Source organism: Colossoma macropomum, unplaced genomic scaffold (assembly GCF_904425465.1).
Source record: "Colossoma macropomum unplaced genomic scaffold, Colossoma_macropomum, whole genome shotgun sequence".
Lineage (NCBI taxonomy): Eukaryota > Metazoa > Chordata > Actinopteri > Characiformes > Serrasalmidae > Colossoma > Colossoma macropomum.
The window spans coordinates 5,165,667-5,187,497 of NW_023494805.1; the positions used below are offsets into that span (position 1 = coordinate 5,165,667).

Sequence of the window (21,831 nt, forward strand, 5' to 3'; positions counted from 1 at the left end):
GTTATATTTTGTAATGCAACATTACATCCCTCAGCACAATCACAATTTTGTTTTCTTTCATCAGTGTTCTCTCACTACAATACCCAGCATGCAATACACCTTCAAGATCATTAGAAGGGGCTTTCCTATTCTTTAAACTGGAAAATCTCACTCTAAAGACTACTGTGGCATCACTATAGGAGGATACTAGGCTTATTTATGATAGAGGTAGTAATAGTGAGATGTTTCATTCTGGCCAAAGTGCCTCTTTAAGCCATAGTGCCACTATTTAGCAATATAATTGTGATATAACATTTTTGTCTATATCGAGCAGCCCTTCTGTCCAGACTAGAGTCAGACCAGACCGGTCACCTCTCGGAGCTGCAGCAGTTCCGGTCTGGGTCGAAGCCAGAGCTTACGAGTCCATCTCAGGGAAAGTTTCAGTACTTCAGTCTTCAGCGCACGCCGTCTCCTGAAGGAGGAAAACTTCCCGGAGCTTCCCGACAGCCACCCCCGCCCAGAATAGACAAACTGCTGTTCAGGCCTGGAGCTAACCGTCCTGCTCCTAAAGACTCCCTCAGCTCAGTGGATGGTAAGATTTACATTCTAGGTCTGACTGAAGGAAAGAGTACGAGGTGATAATAACACAAGAGGGGAGAGTTTCCAAAACAAAGATTAATCCTAAACCTAGACTAATGAATGACTGTGGTGTTATGAGCCCCAGTGCAAAAAAGAATAATGATCCTCCAGAGGAAAATTACCATCAGTTTATTGTGAAAAATGTGAAATTTTTCTTGTTTACTTGCTATTGGTTTGTTTCCCCACCAGCAGGCCCAGTGTTTTTCCACACGTCTATAACCTAAAAATAGCTCAGCCAGTTTGCAATGAAGACCCTGTAATTACTGAATAATAAGCCTTGGTGTGTAATAAGCCTGTGATTTTTAAGGGGTTAAAGCTGTTTGGACAGGACAACCTACAACCCTATTTCCAAAAAAGTTGGGACGCTGTGCAAAATGTAAATAAAAACAAAATGCAGTGATGTGCAGATCATTTAAACCCTGTATTTCATTGAAAATAGTACAAAGACAACAAATCAAATGTCAAAACTGAAAAATTTTAATGTTTCTTCAAAAATATTTGCCCATTTTGAATTTGATAACAACAACACTTTCGTCTTTCAGAAGTAAAGATGAGGAGGTGTTCACCACTCTGTGAAAGACTGTGCCAGCAAATGGTGCAATAATTCAAGAATAACCTTTTCCAACATAAAACGGCAAAGAACTTTTGTTTTTCATCATCTATTGTACATAATAACATTAAAAGATTCAGAGAATCTGGAGAAATTTCTGTATACAAGACACAAGGCTGAAAACCAATATTTGCTGGCCGTGATCTTTGGGCCCTCAGGTGGCACTTCATTAAAAACAGACATGATTCTGTAGTGGAAATCACTGCATGGGCTCAGAAACACTTCTGAAAACCATTGTCTATGAAAACAACTTGTTGCTACATCCACAAATGCAAGTTAGAATGCTCTAAAAAGCTCTAAAATGCAAAGAAACCATCTATAAACAGGATCCAGAAATGCTGCCACCTTCTCTGAGCCAGAGCCCATTTAAAATGGACTGAGGGGACGTGGAAAAGTGTCCTGTGGTCCTACAAATCAACATTTGAAATTCTTTTTGGAAATCATGGACACTGTGTCCTCCAGGCTAAAGACCACTCAGCTTGTTAACAGTGCACAGTTCAAAAGCCAGTATTCATGATGGTATAGGGGGGCATTAGTGCACATGGCATGGGTGATGTGCACATCTGTGAAGGCACCATTAATGCTGAATGATTATACATGTTTTCGCGACATATGCATAAGGGAAGGCGTTGCTTATTTCAGTAAGACAATGCCAAACCACATTCTGCATGTATTATAACAGCATTGCTCCATATTAAAAGAATCCTGGTGCTAATCTGACCTTCCTGCAGTCCAGACCCGTCAGCACTGAAAACATTTGGCACATTATGAAATGAAAAATACGACAAATGAGCCCCTGGACTGATGAGCAGCTGAAATCCTATATCATACAAGAAATGAGTCAATGAGTCTCAGAGATGCACTGTGATCTGATCACTCAAACAACCATCAAAGGCGGTCAGGGTTGCCAAATAACTGTAGAGTGTGTCTCTGAAAATAATGAAGGGCCACCTTAATCAGCTGAGCCTCTTCGTTTGTCTCTTCTCCTGTTTGTTTATAGCTTTTGGGGTCAGTCTAATAGGTCTAAGCGGTCTAAATGTGCCCATATATTTGCACAAACAAGTACTAGCGGTGCAATTTTGTCTGAGAAGAAATGCAGCGACAGACATAGTAAATGTACACAGTACCCTTCCATCAATCACAAAATCTGACTCATTTGAAACACATGAAAGTGCCAGGTGTAAATTACATATCTTGCTGTCCACTTGTGATCAGATCACACAAGACGGATGCTAATAGCAGGTTGAGGTCTGCACTCCCATGGGACCCACCACAGTATCCTGTGGTGCAGGATAAATTTAGACGTTGTGTGTGGGAGAGGGTGGGAAACCAGCCCACTGCAGGCGGGAGCGGGAGGGATGGAGCATGCATGAAAAGAAATCCTGAAAATTAATGAAAAGCCTAAATATAGTAGAACGATCACTAAACTATATATATATATATATATATCACTGCTGTCAGGACAAAACCTTGCATCTCCATTTTTGTTGTTTTTCATTTTTTGACATAATTTTTCTTTTGGTTCCATTGACTTACATTAAACATACATATATATATATATAATATATATATATATATATATATATATATATATATATATATATATATGTATACACCTGTCATATTCTGTGAATATGATTATTTTAAAGGTTATAGTAACGTCTGTAGACTCTCGGTTCCTCTTTTCATTTACTTTCTATATCCTTTATTGTCCCTTCATTCCAGAGAAGTTCATCCAGGGTGTGGTGAATCAGCTCGGGCAGCAGAGTGTGAACGTGGACACGTTGACCCCAGGTGACCTGGACCAGCTCTCAGAGGTTATCGCTCAGGCCCTGCAGGTGGTGGACGGAGTCGGGGGGGTTAAAGGTCGAGAAGTCATGGATGATGAAGAGCAAGAGATGAAGAAGGAAGCTGATGATAAAGGACAGCGAGAGCGAACGGCTGGAGAGAGCATCACTCCTAAAGGTAGATCATGATGAAAGTTTATCAGCTGAACAGACACACCTGCACATTAACTTTAAACCAAAGAGCTGTTTTAATTAAATTACTGTTTATGTAAACCTTTAGAAGTCTGGAGTCATTACTGTCATCCTGGTATAATATTAAATGTTATTACGTTATTACTCACATATTACAAGAAGAAATACATCTGTGTTTCATTTTTATTCCTTTTTAACAGGTTTAAGACTTTTTCGTTTATTTTAGTGTCAGAACTGACAAAAAATATGGCCAAAGTGTAAAGGAAGCAGAAAGAAATCATATAAAATGTTGCTGGCCAAAATGACTATTGGCCCAATTTTGTTAATAACTCCAACAGTTATATTTTTACAGGATATGTATGTCTAAAACAGGGGTGCCCATACTTTTGTGGTTTAAGATCTACTTTTTCCAGTGGACAGGTCATCATAACTTACCTTAAAAAAAAAAAAAAGGCTGGCATCATCCTTTTTTAAAAGCTTTGAAACTTTTTAATGCACTTAAGGGGCCTATACTGATATTCAGCATTAACAGTTGCAGGGAAAACACCTGTGCATAGTTCGTAAATGCCTCCCGACGTTCCCCTTCTTTGGTAGTGCAGTGGCTACTTGGCAAATCAAGCAGATGCATTTGGAGTTTGACACTGTAAAAAATAGACCTCCTCCCGCTCTGCATGGCGAGTGGTCTCACACCCATCTTCTGAAAGAGTCAGTGCAGGTTACAAAAGGAACAGGCCAAAATGGTGCTACATGAACTGGCAACTGACAAATGAAAACTTTCTAGATTACTAGAGAGGCAAATTCACAGGCCGGCCGCCAGAAACAGTAAACATGTTGAAATGTAAAAGCCTGTTGGAGTGAAGCTCAATCTACCAACATGGACTGTGCAGTCGACTGGTTGATCACGATCAACGTATTAGGCACCCATGATCAAATATACACCGATCAGGCATAACATTATGACCATGTTTCTACACTCATTGTCCATTTTATCAGCTCCACTTACTATATAGGTGCACTTTGTAGTTCTACAGTTACAGACTGTAGTCCATCTGTTTCTCTGCATGCTTTGTTAGCCCCCTTTTACCCTGTTCTTCAGTGGTCAGGACCCCCATGGACCCTCACAGAGCAGGTACTATTTGGGTGGTGGATCATTCTCAGCACTGCAGTAACACTGACGTGGTGGTGGTGTGTTAGTGTGTGTTGCGCTGGTCTGAGTGGATCAGACACAGCAGTGCTGCTGGAGTTTTTAAACACCTCAGTGTCACTGCTGGACTGAGAATAGTCCACCAACCAAAAATATCCAGCCAACAGCGTCCTGTGGGCAGCGTCCTGTGACCACTGATGAAGGACTAGAGGATGACCAACACAAACTGTGCAGCAGCAGATGAGCTATCGTCTCTGACTTTACATCTACAAGGTGGACTGACAAGGTAGGAGTGTCTAATAGAGTGGACAGTGAGTGGACACAGTGTTTAAAACTCCAGCAGCACTGCTGTGTCTGATCCACTCAGACCAGCACAACACACACTAACACACCACCACCACGTCAGTCTTTCTGCAGTGCTGAGAATGATCCACCACCCAAATAGTACCTGCTCTGTAAACGGACCCTTTTGAGTAGTAGTGAATTAAACAAAAGGCTGGTTTTTAAATTAGCACAGTAGTGCATTTTCAGTTGTTTGTACTTATTTGAGTGAGACAGTGTGTTGTACTTAAGTTTTGACGTTTCTAGACCAGGGGTGTCCAGTCAATCCCTCCAAAGGGCCGGTGAGGAGCACACCTGATCTTTGTAGACTGAAATTAATTGAATAAACTAGAGGAGTCAGGTGCTCTCCTGCTTGATTAGACTGAACCTGCAGCCCTTTGCAGATAAGCTTGGACGCCCCGTTCTAAACAGTCTTCATGATTTATGATGTTTCGTATACTTGTTATTTACAGATGGACAGTCTGAAGGAGGTGGCCCAAAGTCAGAAGAAAAGGTAAAAAAATAAGTTCTACTCTCAAAAGACATGAAAAGAGAACGGACCTACTGTCTAGACTGGAGCAGCGTGATTATGTGGTACTGTGGCATTTCTTTCACAAAGAAATCAATTTGTGGGAGAGTGGAGAGGGTGAGAGGGCGATATGCATTAGAGACGTTCGAGTATCTACTGAAATGAAACTATTTTCAAATTAGACCCTGTGATGGATGATGATTGCTCAGTAGTGAATGCTAATTTATCTTGGAAAAAAATTGTGCTGCTTCAACCAGCGGGCCTGTTTAAAAGGTCCTTTGAACAGTAGCCGTCTTGCTGTGGAGTAGCGGGTAGACGCTTTACTTGTAGATGACTGTTAATCATCAGCAGCTTTTTCTGGGCTTAATATCTTCTTGTCTTCTTGCCAGCATGTCTGCACTCACTGGCCACTTTATTGGAAACACCCACTTTGTACTTCCACAAACTGGCCACTTTATTAGAAACACCTACCTTGTACTTACACTCACTGGCCACTATTTTAGAAACACCTACCTTGTACTTCCACTAACTGGCCACTTTATTAGAAACACCCACCTTGTGCTTCCATTATCTGGCCACTTTATTAGAAACACCCACCTTATACTTCCACTAACTGGCCACTTTATTAGAAACAACTACCTTGTACTTCCACTAACTGGCCACTTTATTAGAAACACCTACCTTGTACTTCCACTAACTGGCCACGTTATTAGAAACAACTACCTTGTGCTTCCACTATCTGTCCACTTTATTAGAAACACCCACCTTATACTTCCACTAACTGGCCACTTTATTAGAAACACCAACATTGTACTTCGACTAACTGGCCACTTTTTTTAGAAACACCTACCTTATAGCTCCACTAAGTAGGTGCACAGTTACTGACTGTGGCACAGGTTATCAGCCCCCTCTACCTTGCTCAACAGTGTCACTGCTACATTCTTAAAAAAGATGGTTCTATAAAGGTTCTTTGGTAAAGACAATGGTTAATAGAACCACAAGTACTATAAAGAACCATTTCATGCATAAATAGTTCTTTGCATGGTGAACAGGTTCTTCAGGGTGATTGAGATTGTGCTGCATATGGTTCTATATAGCACGAAAAAGAGTTCTTAGCAACAACAGAAGAACCCTTTTGATGCTATATAGAACCATTTTCAGAAGGTTTCTAATAAAAGAAAACAAGGCATGTAAAAGGTTCTAAACTATGAACTACTATGAATTATTCAGTAACTACTGTGAATTATTCTGTAGCTACTATAAAACTAACATGTAGGTTACGCAGCCATGAAAGTGAGGAACTGAAGTGTGGACCCACATGTGGCTCTTCCAGTTACAGGGCTAACACTGGAGCTGGTCCAGGCCGGTTTATCGCAGCTGCTGCTATTTTTCATCCTGACAGGAGGACAACATGAACCTGAACTCACGTTTTAACCCTTACCTCCTTTATCTGCTCTGTGTAGGATAAAGATTTTATCCGAGAGCTGCTGGAGTATCTGGACCGGAGCTCAGGCCCTAAGGCTGCTGACCGTACCCAAGCTGAAGTGCCTTTTCTGGGCTTTACAAACTTCCCTGGAGACCTGGGGGGTTCGAAACCTGCCGGACTGGAGAACATCCAGAGCCGGACCACCCAGACCAAGCTGGACCTGATGAAGAAGAAGATGGAGCCGGACACTCTGGATCTGGATCATCTGGGCGATGCTGAGGTGGACCAGTGGCTCTATGGTGCTAAAGGCTCCTCCAGAGAAGAACCGCAGAAGAAGAACATGGCGGGGGAAGAGGAGGTGGAGAAGAAGAAAGGTGCACACGTGGAGGAGAAGTTTAGGGTGGACGTGGCGGCGTACTCCAGCCCCCAGCATGACGGCTACTTTGGATACATCATCACTGAAGAGTGAGTTCTCTAAATCGGTTCTTCTGTTTGGTTCTCATCTGACCGGCAAAGAGCTTCTTATCATTTACTTTAAGAGTCGCTAACCTGTTTATTCATCTGAAGTTGAACTGTATGTATATGCAGTCGTCTGCTGTGAGCATTTCTCAGGCATTTTCATAAATTTCCACTGAATATACAGCCGTGTGCAAAAGTTTGGGTGCCCCTGGCCAAATGACGTTTAGCTGATTTTCTAAGGCTACGTTTACATTACATTACCATTACCATATGTGGTCCTAGATCGGATACGTATCCGATTTGTGGCCATGCGACCTTAATGAGACGCTCAGATCTGAATTCATGTGCTTTGTTTCCACTGTGCCTGCACCATCATTCAGCGTTACCATGGCAGCAGCACCGAACAGAAGTTAAAGCCTGTAAACGGTGGAAAAGCAGCTCATCTCACCTTTTTCTCCTTCGTCTCACTCTAATAATGAAGCTGAGAGCTGATCAGAGTTAATGATCTTTTCAGCGAAGCTCGTTCTGCTCGTTAGTTTGTGCTGATGATGAACGTGATTCATTCACGTGACGTTACTGAGTAGGATGAGCTCATGAGGGTCATTTCAGGACGCCGGTTCATCACATTAATGACAGATTTGAGTCTCTTACCTAAACCAGTGTGAACCATCGTGTCAGAGAGATCGGATTTGAGCGAAAAATCGGATTTGAGCAACGAGGCTTGTAACCTGAACAGGTCATACACGTGAACAGGCGTACAGACATAGAGAAAGGCTCAGTACGCACAACAAATAGTGACGATGTTTCCCAAAGAAACGATGCACACTGACAGGTTAAATACACATGAGAACAGGTGAACTTGATTAGAGGTCTGGAGTCCTGAATCATGTGAGGGAGCAATGGGTTCTGGGAAACGCAGTCTGAGGCGGCCATAGTTCCAGTCAGGCTGGAGGGAAGCGTGACAATTTTATATATTATGTGTTATTTTTTCCAATATGTTAAACTAAAAAAAAATAAAGCAAATAAACAGAAACTGTGCACTGAAAATACCATTTTTCAAACAAAACATGGCAAAAATACAAATATCTCTTCTTCTACACACAAATGTGGTGTAGATGATGTGGATAAAAAGTTTAGAATCTGGCTCCAACAGTCCTTTTCTAAATTTAGTCTGATGTGGGGACGTTTTCTCAGTTTTTCAGAAGATGATGGTGCAGCAGTGCCCTGAGTTTTCTTGGCGTTCAGTGCTCACTCTGAACCCAGCCAGTGCCAAATGACTAAATTAAACATAAACTATTTGGTTTGGAGTTACTTAAATATGAGTCAGTGCATTTTAGTTTCTGTTAAAAGAAGAAAACATTGGGAAATAACTTTGTAAACAACATCAAAGACTAAATTGACTTAAATAAGACCAAAGACCAACATCAAGACAAGTCTGACTACAAATACTATCAAAACTAAGACAAGTCTGAGTACAAATACTATCAAAACTAAGACAAGTCTGAGTACAAATACTATCAAAACTAAGACAAGTCTGAGTATAAATACTATCAAGACTAAGACAAGTCTGAGTACAAATACTATCAAAACTAAGACAAGTCTGAGTACAAATACTATCAAGACTAAGACAAGTCTGAGTACAAATACTATCAAGACTAAGACAAGTCTGAATACAAATACTATCAAGACTAAGACCAGTCTGAGTGCAAATACTATTAGGACTAAGTGAAATCTGAGTACAAATACTATCAAAACCCTGATAAGTCTGAGTACAAATACCATCAAGACCAAGACCAGTCTGAGTACAAATACTATCAAAACTAAGACAAGTCTGAGTATAAATACTATCAAGACTAAGACAAGTCTGAGTACAAATACTATTAAGACTAAGACAAGTCTGAATACAAATACTATCAAGACTAAGACAAGTCTGAGTACAAATACTATTAAGACTAAGACAAGTCTGAGTACAAATACTATTAAGACTAAGACAAGTCTGAATACAAATACTATCAAGACTAAGACCAGTCTGAGTGCAAATACTATTAGGACTAAGTGAAATCTGAGTACAAATACTATCAAGACTAAGAAAAGTATAAACTTTATATAAAATTTGGACAGTTCAGCTTTCTGTGATGTCAGTATTGTTAAATGCCAATCACAGTGATGATTATCAAACGATACATTGAGCAGCCCTGATTCTCACTGTGTAAAAATCTCTAATTATTCTGTAGCCACTAAAAAATTAACAATTAATAGTAATTCTGCTCCCCAGTTTGAGAGCCGCTCCACTGGGACTAAACCCAACACCCACAACACTTCACACCGGAGTGCCTCCCCTGCTCAGCCACACCTGCCTTTCACACCTCAGCACTTCATTATCAACCTCTTAATGGACTGAGTTTTCAAACTGGGACAGCGCTGACCTGATCTGATCCTGCACAGGCCACAGCTGGGGTGGTCAGGGATGCTAATGAAGGGCAATTCCTCTCATTTCTCCAAATTTCTGCATAATTCAATCAAGATGTAAACAAAGTCAGATGTGAAATTTTAAACTTACTGAGACAGAATTGGGAGTAGTGATAGGAACCAGACGTCTGAAGAGGTGACTGACTCTAAAAGCTCCCTCACAGAAAGTTACTACATGAACTGGTTATGAATTTGCCGTCTGATATCTGAGACACTGTTTTGCAACAGTTTTGAGATGATTTTTTATGTTCATGGAGAAGTAAATGCAGGACGTTTTGAGACGAAGTCAAAAAAAAACCATATTTTTTTCAGTTTTTCACCATCATATAAAAACTAGAGGTAAGGTGGGTCAAACTCCACAGTACTAAGTAATTACTTTGAGTAAAAAGTAGCAGATAGTTATATAATGTAAAATGATTATGCATTGTATTTGTGTCCTTATTTTAATGCCAAACAACTTACCCAGTTTATGCCATTTAACACTGTACTGCACACACACACACACACACACACACACACACACATATATATATATATATATATATATATATATATATATATATATATATATAAAACACTTTTCTTGCATAAAATGATCCTTGATTTGTTTTTTTTAGACCTGATTATTAAATTCAAAAACATTTAAAAGACATAATGTGTGCAGAGGTCCTTTTTGGAGTATGTTGCCTTGGGGCAACATTGTGCGACAATGAGAAGAAATTATATAGATCCGTGTTCCCTGAAGTGGTGACACCTGGCTTGTAACTGGCTAAATCCATTCCACTGTCGCACAATGTTGCTTCTAGGCAACAAACACATTTCTGCAAATTCTCAAAAAAATTGATACTAAATGTTGAAAAAGAGGTTTAAATGTGCGCACTAAGAGATAGTATGACCAAGTACATGATTTTATTGACTTACTCAAGCTCTTCCCTTTATTGTTAATCCTATTATTGTCTTTAAATATGTAAAATTTTATTGAAAAGTGAGGAAAATGAGTTTGTTGCCCTGAAGCAACATCATGCAATGGAGGGTTAACTTGCCAGAGGTGACATTACATTTAGTGTATGTTTGTACTTCCCACTTCGTCACTTCAAACATTTATGATAATGAATGAATGAATGAATAATGAAGAATATGTTCTTTATCAGCTTAATAGCTAGAACCTGTTAGTCATTTTGGTGTAAATTGGTGTAAATTTATATAATAATAATAATAATAATAATACAATAGGATAAAGTTAGGTTGTCTCAGTACACTCTGAAAAAAAAGATGCTTCTTCAAGGGTTCTTTGGTAAAGACAGAGGTTCTGTGTAGAACCATGAACACTCAAAGAAATGGTTCTTCAGATTGAAGGAGAGTGTGTTGTAGATGGTTCTATATATCGCACAGAAGGGTTTTGCTATTGTTATGATGTCAAGTAATAACCCTTTTTGGTGCTATATAGAACCCTTTTCGAAAAGGTTCTATATAGAACCATCTACAACACACTCTCCTTCAATCTGAAGAATGATTTCACCATGCATAGAACTGTTTTTTTGTTTTGTTTTTTTTTTTTAATTGCATTTATCTGCCTATTTAGCTTACAGCCGTTTAGCTCCACTCACTCACGCTGAAGTCATAAGAAGTGTTTCAGTCTGGGCTATTTTGCAATGCGGGACAGCCAATGAGGACAGAGCTAATTTACATGTATCATTCTTAAAGGCACAGTAACAAAAACAGCCTGTTTAAGTGATAAAGGGATAAAGAGAGGTTGGAAAATAGTCACGTAAAAATGAATTAATTGGTGTGTAAAATGACACAAATGTTAAAAGTGAACCTCGGAAGAGAAAAGACATAGAAAACTAATGTGGGTTTTGGGCTCTTTGAAGGTTGGGGGGGGAGAGAGGGTTGCAGGGGGAGGGGGTTTGGATGCCCAATAGTGGATCTTCAAGAAAAATAGAGTAAAAGCTCCAGGAGATTTTAATTCTCACATTTTATTGCGTGAGACGCCTGCATGTGTGTTTGTACACGTGTGCTCATTTGGGTGTAATTGTGCGCGTGTGTTTGTGTGTGTGTGTGTGTGTGTGTGTGTGTGTGTGTGTGTGTGTGAGAAAGCGAGCGCACCGATTCGTCCGTGTGTGTGCAGCTCTTATCATAAAGCTATCTCACTCTGCAGGAATCCCATTTACACATTATTGTTTGGTGTGTTGTAGGAAAATGCAGGTGATTTATCTGAACTGCAGAGCCACCTGCTCCTCCACCGCACCGCCGACAGGCCTGTTCTCTTAACGGGAGCCACAGGACTGACTAGAAAGGCGTGAAAATACAGCAGGCTAATGGTGGAGATTCAGCTGCGTCAGTTTTATTATCAGTTATAATATGATTCAGTGAAGTATGCACTTTGATCCAAATACAGGTCTCAGGTTCTCTGAATATGGCGATGCAGCGTTTAGTCCCAGAGCTCCATCTGTGTGGAATGATCTGCCGAAACATCTGAAATCGGAGCATTTTATCTCCTAGACTGATTTTAAGATAATTGTTAAAGAACTGTATCATTCCGTTCTCGTTTTTGATTTGATTGTGACTCTAATTTGGCTTTGCTGGTGGTAAAGACCAGCATTTAATCTCAATATCATTAATCTGGTTAAATACAGGTAACCAAAGAAAGGAAGAAAGGTTACATATCCAGAAGTCTGCTCAAATGAGATGCTTTGTTGACTTTCTAATGGGATGGGAAAGAAAGAGATGAAAGAAAAAGGTCCATAACAACTACTATATAGACAAAAGTATTGGGACACACCTCCTAATTATTAATTTCAGGTGTTTCAGCCACACTCATTGCTAACAGGGGGATAAAATCAAGCACATAGCCTTGCAGTCTCGATAGACAAACACTGGCAGTAGATGAGTCGTACTGATGAGCTCAGTGACTTTAAACATGGCTCTGTCGTAGGACGCCACCTCTGCCACAAGTCAGTTTGTGAGATTTCTGTCCTGCTAGATCTGCCCCAGTCAACTGTAAGTGCTATTATTGTGAAATGGAAGCATCTAGGAGCAACAACAGCTCAGCCACGAAGCGGTAGACCATGCAAACTTACAGGGTGGGCCGCTGAGTGCTGAAGCTCACAGTGTCTATCCTCTGATGAATCACCCACTAAAGACTTCCAAATCACCTCTGGAAGCAACATCAGCAAAAGAACTGCACGTTAGGAGCTTCACGACATGTGGACTCTGGAGCAGTGGACACGTAGTCTGTGGAGTGACGAATCAGCTTCTCTATCTGTCAGTCTGATGGACGAGTCTGGGTTTGGTGAATGCCAGGAGAACGTTACCTGCCTGACTGCACTTTGCCAACTGTAGAGTTTGGTGGAGGAGGGATGATGATATGGGGCTGTTTTTCAGGGGTTGGTCTAGAACCCTTAGTTCCAGTGAAGGGAAACCTTGATGCCTCAGCACCAAGACATTTTGGACAATTCTATGCTTCCAGCTTCGTGGAACAGTTTGGGGAAGAACCTTTTCTGTTCCAGCATGATTGAGCCCCAGTGCACAAAGCAGCTCCATAAAGGCCTGACTGGGTGAGTTTGGTGTGGAAGAACTTTATTGGCCCTCATAGAGTCCTGACCTCAACCCCACTGAACAGAGATTGTGAGCCAGGCCCTCTCGTCCAACATCAGTGTCTGACCTCACAAATGCTCTTCTGGATGAGTCGCCAAAAATTCCCACAGACTCTCTCCAACATCTTGTAGGAAGCTTCCCAGAAGAGTGGAAGCTGTTACAGCTGTAAAGAGGGACCAACTCCATATTAATGTCTATGGATTTAGAATGGGATTCATAAAAGCTCCTGTAGGTATAATGTGTAGGTGTCTCAATACTTTTGTCCACATAGTGTATGAATGGGTAAAAAATGATCAATGATTTTATGAAAAAAAATAAAATAAATAAAAAAAAAGTCAGTTCTCTATGAGATGTAGGTCACCTTCCAGCTAATATTCTGGTCCCTGTTTCGGCCCTGTTATTACCCACTACGCTACACCAACTAAAGCCATCTATAAACGACTTGACCAAAGGACGTATTGCAATGAGCACCCTTTTGAAGTCCAGTTCTAACAACACTAGCTGTTCCACTATTGCATAAAAAGGTCATTTTTTAAAAAATATTTCTGAATCCTCCTGAAATAGCAATCAAATCAGATCAAATCATGGTGAAAATTGAGACTTCATGGTGCACTGAATCATTCTAATGCCTTTTTTTTTTAACTCTGGTGCTGTTTTCAAACTTAAACATATAACAAATGTAGTGTTTTTTAATTTTCTGTATTTTACAGTTGTGCAATAGTTCAGTTATATTCATGTAGTCCAGGGGGCGGCAACATGCAGCTCCGGAGCCTCATGCGGCTCTTTTACTGTCCTGTTGTGGCTCCACAGCAGAATCAGATTTGTAGGTAAAAATAAAATAATCCTCCTTTACAGTAAAATAAAGCTCTGCTGATCGTTCAACACAGTTCAACAGTAAATGGTCTTAAACCCTGGAGTTAATGTAGAACTGCTAATTCACCCTTTGACCCTGAAGGTTGGTGTGCAGAATGCTGGTCACCATAGCAACACAATTTTGCCTAGCTAGCAGCTAACGAAATAGCAAAGAGAAACACTCTAGCTGGTGAATCAGCTGGTTTCCTGATACATTTAATCTGCAGAGAGAAACTGACAAACACTAAAAAGTCGCAAGGCTGAAGTCCGTTTCTCATTCGCCACCTTCTTGTTCGAATTTTCCCGTTCCACCTTAAATGGTGCAACAGTTACATTCTGGTGGCTCAGGCACCATTTAAGATGGAAACTCAAACAAGAAGCTGGCGAATGAGAAGCGACTTCAGCCTCGTAAAAAGACGAACATTGAGAGACATTTTACAAGAAACTATTATACTTTTGCTGAAAAGTTTCCTGCCAGAGATGTGAGAAAAACACTATATCTGAGCTACAGCTTAAAGCAGAGCAAAGTAAGTCTGTGTTTTCATTTATATTTCTTAGTCTATACTAGAACATCAGCACATACTGAGACATATTTACAGCCAAGATGGTAAAATGGACATAAAATGTTTTGGCTCCCAACGTGATTTCCTGATTTCCTGAATCCTTACAGATTGATGACTGTACTGATCCATACTGAACAGGTTCAGTGGTGCTGTGTGTATTAGCGATGCACTGATTCCGAACTTTCACAGCTGATTCTGATTTCTTAACAGCCAGATTGGTGTGTGGCTGATTTTATTAGCACACTGTGTCGGCTGAAGGAAACACTGCAGAACACTTCCAGAACTTTCTATTAGTGCACATAAGCTGACTCATTATTCACCTTCTAAAGCAGAAAAAAAAACAAGAAACTGGACGATTTTCAAGTTTTAAGCAAAACTCTGCCGATTCTGAGCTTCCCTGATACCTACTGAGCGATGTGCTGTTTAATTCAATATATTTTTAATTCTAATCTCTCTCTCTCTCTCTCTCTCTCTCTCTCTCTGTATGTAGCTCTCTCTCCACAGATCAGGGTTTGAATCTGATGGAGATTTTGGCCGAGAGAGTGAAGCTGCACATCACTGACTTCCTGCAGCTGTCGTAAGTACACGAACACCATTTATAACAGGATTTATGTCTGATTTTATGAGCAGGTTTCCTCTTTAACAGTGCTGCTGTGAGGCTGAGCGTTCTCTGTTAACTCAGGCTTAGTGACGCTCAGGCTGTGATTAATCCTGCGAGTGTGCACATGAAAGCACAGCGTTTATGATGAACAGCCAATCGCGTTAAACATGAGGAGGAGTCGAGTGGCTTATTTTTCAAAGAAGGGAAAATTAACTATACTGTGTAAATATGTGGGAAGGAAAGTATTATAACAATAAAATATAAAGCTGTCACCACCGACAACAGCGTTAGCGCTCATTGGAGTCATGACTGCTTTATGTTCTTCATGTTTATGTACAACTCTGTTCCCAAAAAAGTTGGGATGCTGTGCAAAATATAAATAAAAGCAGAATGCAGTGATGTGCAAATCATTTAAACCGTACACTTAATTAAAAATAGTACAAAGACAACATATCAAATGTTGAAACTGAGAAATTTGACTGTTTTTGAAAAAGAAATGCCCATTTTGAATTTGATGCCAACAACACGTTCCAAAAAAGTTGGGACGGGGGCCTGTTTACCACTGTGTTTCATCACCTCTTCTTTTAACAACACTCTGTAAGTGTTTGGGAACTGAGGAGACACTGCTGTAGTTTAGAAAGTGAAATGTTTTCCCATTCTTGCTTGATATAGAATTTCAGCTGATCAACAGTTCAGGAGCTCATTTGGTATATTTTTCATTTCATAATGCGGCAAATGTTTTCAGTGGTGACAGGTCTGGACTGCAGGCAGGTCAGTTTAGCACTCGGACTCTTTTAATATGGAGCCGTGCTGTTGTGATATGTGCATAATGTTGTTTGGTGTTGTCCTGCTGAAATAATCAAGACCTTCCCTGAGAAAGACGTCGTCTGGATGGCAGCATATGTTACCAAAACATGTATATATTGCTCAGCATTGATGGTGCCTTCACAGATGTGCAAGCCACTCATGGCATGTGCACTAATGCACCCCTATACCATCATAAATACTGGCTTTTGAACTGTGCACTGATAACAGGCTGAATGGCCTTTAGCCTGGAAGTTTTGGCATCCATGATTTCCAAAAGGAATTTCGAACTTTGATTAGTCAAACCACAGGACACTTTTCCACTTCCCCTCAGTCCATTTTAAATGAGCTTGGGCCCAGAGAAGGTGGCAGCATTTCTGGATCCTGTTTTTATGTTGTTTCTTCTTTGCATGGTGGTTTTAACTTGCATTTGTGGATATAGCGATGATCTGTATTCACAGACAGTGGTTTATGGAAGTGTTTCTGAGTCCAGGCAATGATTTCCAGTACAGAATTGTGTCTGTTTTTAATGCAGTGCTGACTGAGGGCCTGAAGATCAGAGCCAGCCAATAAAAAGAAAATTGTAGGATATCAGCCCTTTAAAAATCATTTTTGTAGCATGATTGATGCCACAAATTACAAAAAAAAGTGACCCGAAATATAGCTTCGTCGGAAGGCAATCCCTGATTGGTCAGGATCTCAGCCTTCAGATGCTTATGATCTGAAATCTCAAAATTGACCAGCCCTTGAGTACGTTAGGAATGCAGCATATGTTGCCATGGTGATTCAGAAAATCCAGGATTAATTTGAATCATACTGAGAATTAGCAAATCCTGTTTTACAGCTTGATCTTCAATTAGCACAGTTTAGGTTTTATTAGTTTGACAAAGCTAAACTAAAGCTTAGCATTATTCATCAACAGTAGAACTTCAGGAAGTTTAAGTCCTCAAAAAGATAGAAATACTACCACGAGTATTTGTGGGAACCCAGGAATATATAAACGTTTAGTACTTGTGGGGACTTGTTGGCTGCTCTTCATGAGAATTTTTTTTCTTTAGCTCGACTGAAGTTTATTTACTTGTTTATTTATGTATTTAACCTCTTTCTTCAGGCTCAGAAGGTTTTCATTAAAAAGACTAGATAAAATATTCTTCCCTGTAACTCTGTAATCAGACGAACTAAGAAACTGTCGTTTCTCTGTGTGTGAAATGTGTTGTAACTCTGTGTTGAGTTACTAGTTAGGAATGAGCGGTGAAAGGGGAGGGGTCAGAACCCCCTGGTGTGAAAAATAATTCACACCTCTCTACAAAAAGATAATACAGACAACTGCAGCTTTCTTCCTATCAAACAAATCTGTACAACTGACACAGTAAACACAGCATTTTAACACAATAAAAACACTTTTATTGATGTCTATGGTGGCACTTTATTGCTACATTGATTAATGATGCCATAGACACTAGGATCCAGTGTCATGTTACCATTTTTGTTAATTGTCATGATAGTTACTATAATGTTTGATGTCATTATGGCTATAAACATTAGCGTATGACAGAAGCTGTCATGACATTATGGCGTCTGTCATGACAATTACCAGTAATGGTAACAAAACAGTGTTATATTACTGGACTAAATCTCTCATGACATCTCCTGACAACATATGACATCTTCCATGATGTGGTTATTTCAAGTGGAGTCAAGATTTATTTATATAATGCTTTTATAGCAGCCTTATCACAAAGCAGAAAATCTCTGTAACAGTCACTGTTACTGACACAGTCAATGATACTGTTACTGACTAGAAACAGTGTTACAGTGTTAGTGGTATGGTCAATATTACTGACTAATAACAGTGCTGCAGTGTTACCATTACAATGTTACTGTTACTGACTAGTGACATTGTCACAGTGTTACTGTTACAGTCAGTGTTACTTTTACTGACTGGTAACATTGTTACTATCTTACTGTTACAGTCACTATTACTGACTAGTAACATGGTTACAGTGTTATTGTTACAGTCACTGCTACTGATTAGTAACATTGTTACAGTGTTACTGTTACAGTCACTGCTACTAATTAGTAACATTGTTACAGTGTTACTGTTACAGTCACTATTACTGACTAGTAACATGGTTACAGTGTTACTGTTACAGTCACTGCTACTGATTAGTAACATTGTTACAGTGGTACTGTTACAGTCAGTGTTACTTTTACTGACTGGTAACATTGTTACTATGTTACTGTTACAGTCAGTGTTACTTTTACTGACTGGTAACATTGTTACTATGTTACTGTTACAGTCACTATTACTGACTAGTAACATGGTTACAGTGTTGTTACAGTCACTGCTACTGATTAGTAACATTGTTACAGTGTTACTGTTACAGTCAGTGTTACTGTTACTGACTAGTAACAATGTCACAGTGTTACTTTTACAGTCACTATTACTGACTAGTAACATGGTTACAGTGTTACTGTTACAGTCACTGCTACTGATTAGTAACATTGTTACAGTGGTACTTTTACAGTCAGTGTTACTGATTAGTAACATTGTTACAGTGTTAATGTTACAGTTAGTGTCACCGTTACTGACTAGTAACATTGTTACTGTGTTAGTTATAGTCACTGTTACTGATTAGTAACAGCATTAGTGTTACTGTTCCAGTGTTACTGTTACTGACTAGTAACAATGTTACTGTGCTACTGTTACAGTCACTATTACTGACTAGTAACATGGTTATAGTGTTACTGTTACAGTCACTATTACTGACTAGTAACATGGTTACAGTGGTACTTTTACAGTCAATGTTACTTTTACTGACTAGTAACATTGTTACTGTGTTACTGTTACAGTCACTGTTACTGATTAGTAACAGTGTTACAGTGCTACTGTTACAGGCAGTGTTACTGTTACTGACCAGTAACAGTGTTACAGTGTATATAAAAATTTTTGAAGGAAAAACTAGTTTAACTGAAGCATGTCCTCCAAAATGAGTGGAAATGTAGTATATGAAGGCTGCTGTGAAAAAAGGGTTAAGAGTTGGGTTTAGAGGAAGAAGAGTTTAGGGTTTAGGGTTAGGCTTAGCTTTATTCATCTACAGTATTACATGTGAGTGAATGTGAGTCCTCACAAAGATGGTAATACAACAATAATAATATGTCAGAATATGAGTGTGTGTGTGTGTGTGTGTGTGTGTGTGTGTGTGTGTGCGTGTGTGCGTGTGCGTGTGTGTGTGCGTGTTTAAGTGTGTTTATGTCTTCCTGGTGTAGAGTGCGCGTGGGCGTGTGTTATTTTAACCTTTCTCTGCTTTAATTAGTGAGTGTTTGGAGACGAGTGCGTGTTTGTGTTAGAAACCGAAGCTCTCTGTTCATCGTGTTCCACAAAACTGCACTGAAAGGCCGATAACTCTTCACAAAGTGCTTTCTGCCTTAGTTAACCACTGAATAAACACAGCCAGTGTCCTTCATACGCAGCAATAATCTCCTCATTTTCTATCAGAGCACTTCTCCACTCCATTCCCTGACCTGCTGTGAATCTTCAGCAGTTTTAATAAACCTAGTTTCTCAGAACAAGTTGTCTTGGGTATCACTTCACTTGGACTCCGCTACATGACACTGACATGACCCTGACATTTACATATCGTGGCAGATGCTACATCCTGTCATGAGTTGTCAAGGTAGATTATGTATAATGATATAACAGTTTGATGCTACTATCACTGATGACAACGTTATATTACTCGACATGCACCAATTGTCCATTTTATCAGCTCCACTTACTATATAGGTGCACTTTGTAGTTCTACAGTTACAGACTGTAGTCCATCTGTTTCTCTGATACTTTGTTAGCCCCCTTTTACCCTGTTCTTCAGTGGTCAGGACCCCCATGGACCCTCACAGAGCAGGTACTATTTGGGTGGTGGATCATTCTCAGCACTGCAGTAACACCGACGTGGTGGTGGTGTGTTAGCGTGTGTTGCGCTGGTCTGAGTGGATCAGACACAGCAGTGCTGCTGGAGTTTTTAAACACCTCAGTGTCACTCACTCTCCACTCTATTAGACACTCCTACCTTGTCAGTCCACCTTGTAGATGTAAAGTCAGAGACGATAGCTCATCTGCTGCTGCACAGTTTGTGTTGGTCATCCTGTAGTCCTTCATCAGTGGTCACAGGACGCTGCCCACAGGACGCTGTTGGCTGGATGTTTTTGGTTCTCAGTCCAGCAGCGACACTGCTGTGTCTGATCCACTCAGACCAGCGCAACACACACTAACACACCACCACCACATCAGTGTCACTGCAGTGCTGAGAATGACCCACCACCCAAATAATACCTGCTCTGTGAGGGTCCTGTGGGGGTCCTGACCACTGAAGAACAGGGTGCAGAGAAACAGATGGACCAGGTCTGTAATTGTGCATGTCCATGGTTTGCACTATGCTAATTGGTGGGATTTAGGCTTTCGTTGCTTGTTGGATACATTAGCCTCATGAGCCTCTACACATTTCTCAGTTTTCTCTGCTCTGACACACCTGACCCAGTTCTCAGAGGGTTTGGGGGATGAGCTCATCAGCTGAATTGAGTGTGTGTGTTTTTTTAATACCAGGCTAAATGTACCAGTATTGCTAGAATGTCTTTCTTCTGCTGTTTGAAGCTCTGCTGGGAAAACTAAAGAATCTATAGACTCCATACCGTATGACCCCGAGTCTGTCTTTCTTTATGCTGCCTCAGGAGCTATACAGAGCATAAAGCTACAGCTCAGAACCGTCTCTGGTACTGGACTCCGCTACGGGTGAATCCAGTCAGTATTTAAAATTTAAGTATAACTAAACTTAATACCCATATCCAGTGTTCTGTACATGTCCAGCGACACAGACATGTCTGCATAATGCTTCTATAATATGTTATTATATTTTTACCTCCTATAATATCCTGACATACTGTTTCACAGTACTGTATAATACCTGTGTTTGATCCTGCATTGTCAGAAAAGAAGGTACTGTGAATACATATGAAATGATACATATTTATACCTTTTAATATCCTAATGTCTTAAAACAGAACCGTAAAATAAAAAGACAGGGTGTGTGGAGTCGGTACATATTAACATTATATAAATTCAGTTATGTTCTGAAGACGTACAGTTTGAGGGGGCCACCCCAGTGACAGTTTAAAGCCTCTTGTTTATTAAACTATTGTAATTGTCTAAATTTATTTGGAAGATCCTGTTTAAATTCCAGTAGTATTTCTAAATATATATTTATGAGAGAATAACAGTATAAAAATTAAATACTGTACAACTTCATCTAATTCAAAATTTTTGATTTCAGAAGCTTCTAAAATGACTGAAAAAACAATGATGTTATGATACAACTGACATCTGGCATGAAGTTCTAATAGAATTACTATCTGGAATGAAGTTCTAGTGAAATGAATATCTAGAATGAAGTTCTAATAAAATTAATATCTGGAATGAACTTCTGATAGAATTAATATCCAGAAAGGAACTTCTAATAAAATTCATATCTGCAATAAACTGCTAATAGAATTAATATGCAGAATTAATTTCTAATAAAATTAATATCTCAAATGAAGTTCGAGTAAAATTATTATTCAGAATGAAGTTCTAGTAAACTTAATATCCAGAATTAAGTTCTAATAAAATGAATATCTAAAATGAATTTCTAATTACATTAATATCCAGAGTGAGGTTCTAACTAAATCAATATCCAAAATGAAGCTCTAATAAAATTAATATCTGGAATGAATTTCAAATACAATATCCAAAATTAGGTTCTAATAAAGTTAACATCTGAAATGAAGTTCTTATAAAATTACAATCCAGAATGAAGTTCTAATAAA

At 39.6% G+C, this 21,831-nt stretch overlaps 1 protein-coding gene across 1 annotated transcript in view; it reads left to right on the top strand.

Annotated features, from left to right (window-relative positions):
* The window catches only part of ptprn2 (protein tyrosine phosphatase receptor type N2), a 419,224-nt gene that overhangs the window by 141,777 nt on the left and 255,616 nt on the right, over nt 1-21,831 (top strand). Inside the window, exons 7-11 of the mRNA XM_036596937.1 lie at nt 314-571; nt 2,954-3,193; nt 5,146-5,186; nt 6,665-7,092; nt 15,058-15,144. Of these exons, the coding sequence (XP_036452830.1) occupies nt 314-571; nt 2,954-3,193; nt 5,146-5,186; nt 6,665-7,092; nt 15,058-15,144 (1,054 nt within the window). The remainder of the gene's footprint in view (nt 1-313; nt 572-2,953; nt 3,194-5,145; nt 5,187-6,664; nt 7,093-15,057; nt 15,145-21,831) is intronic.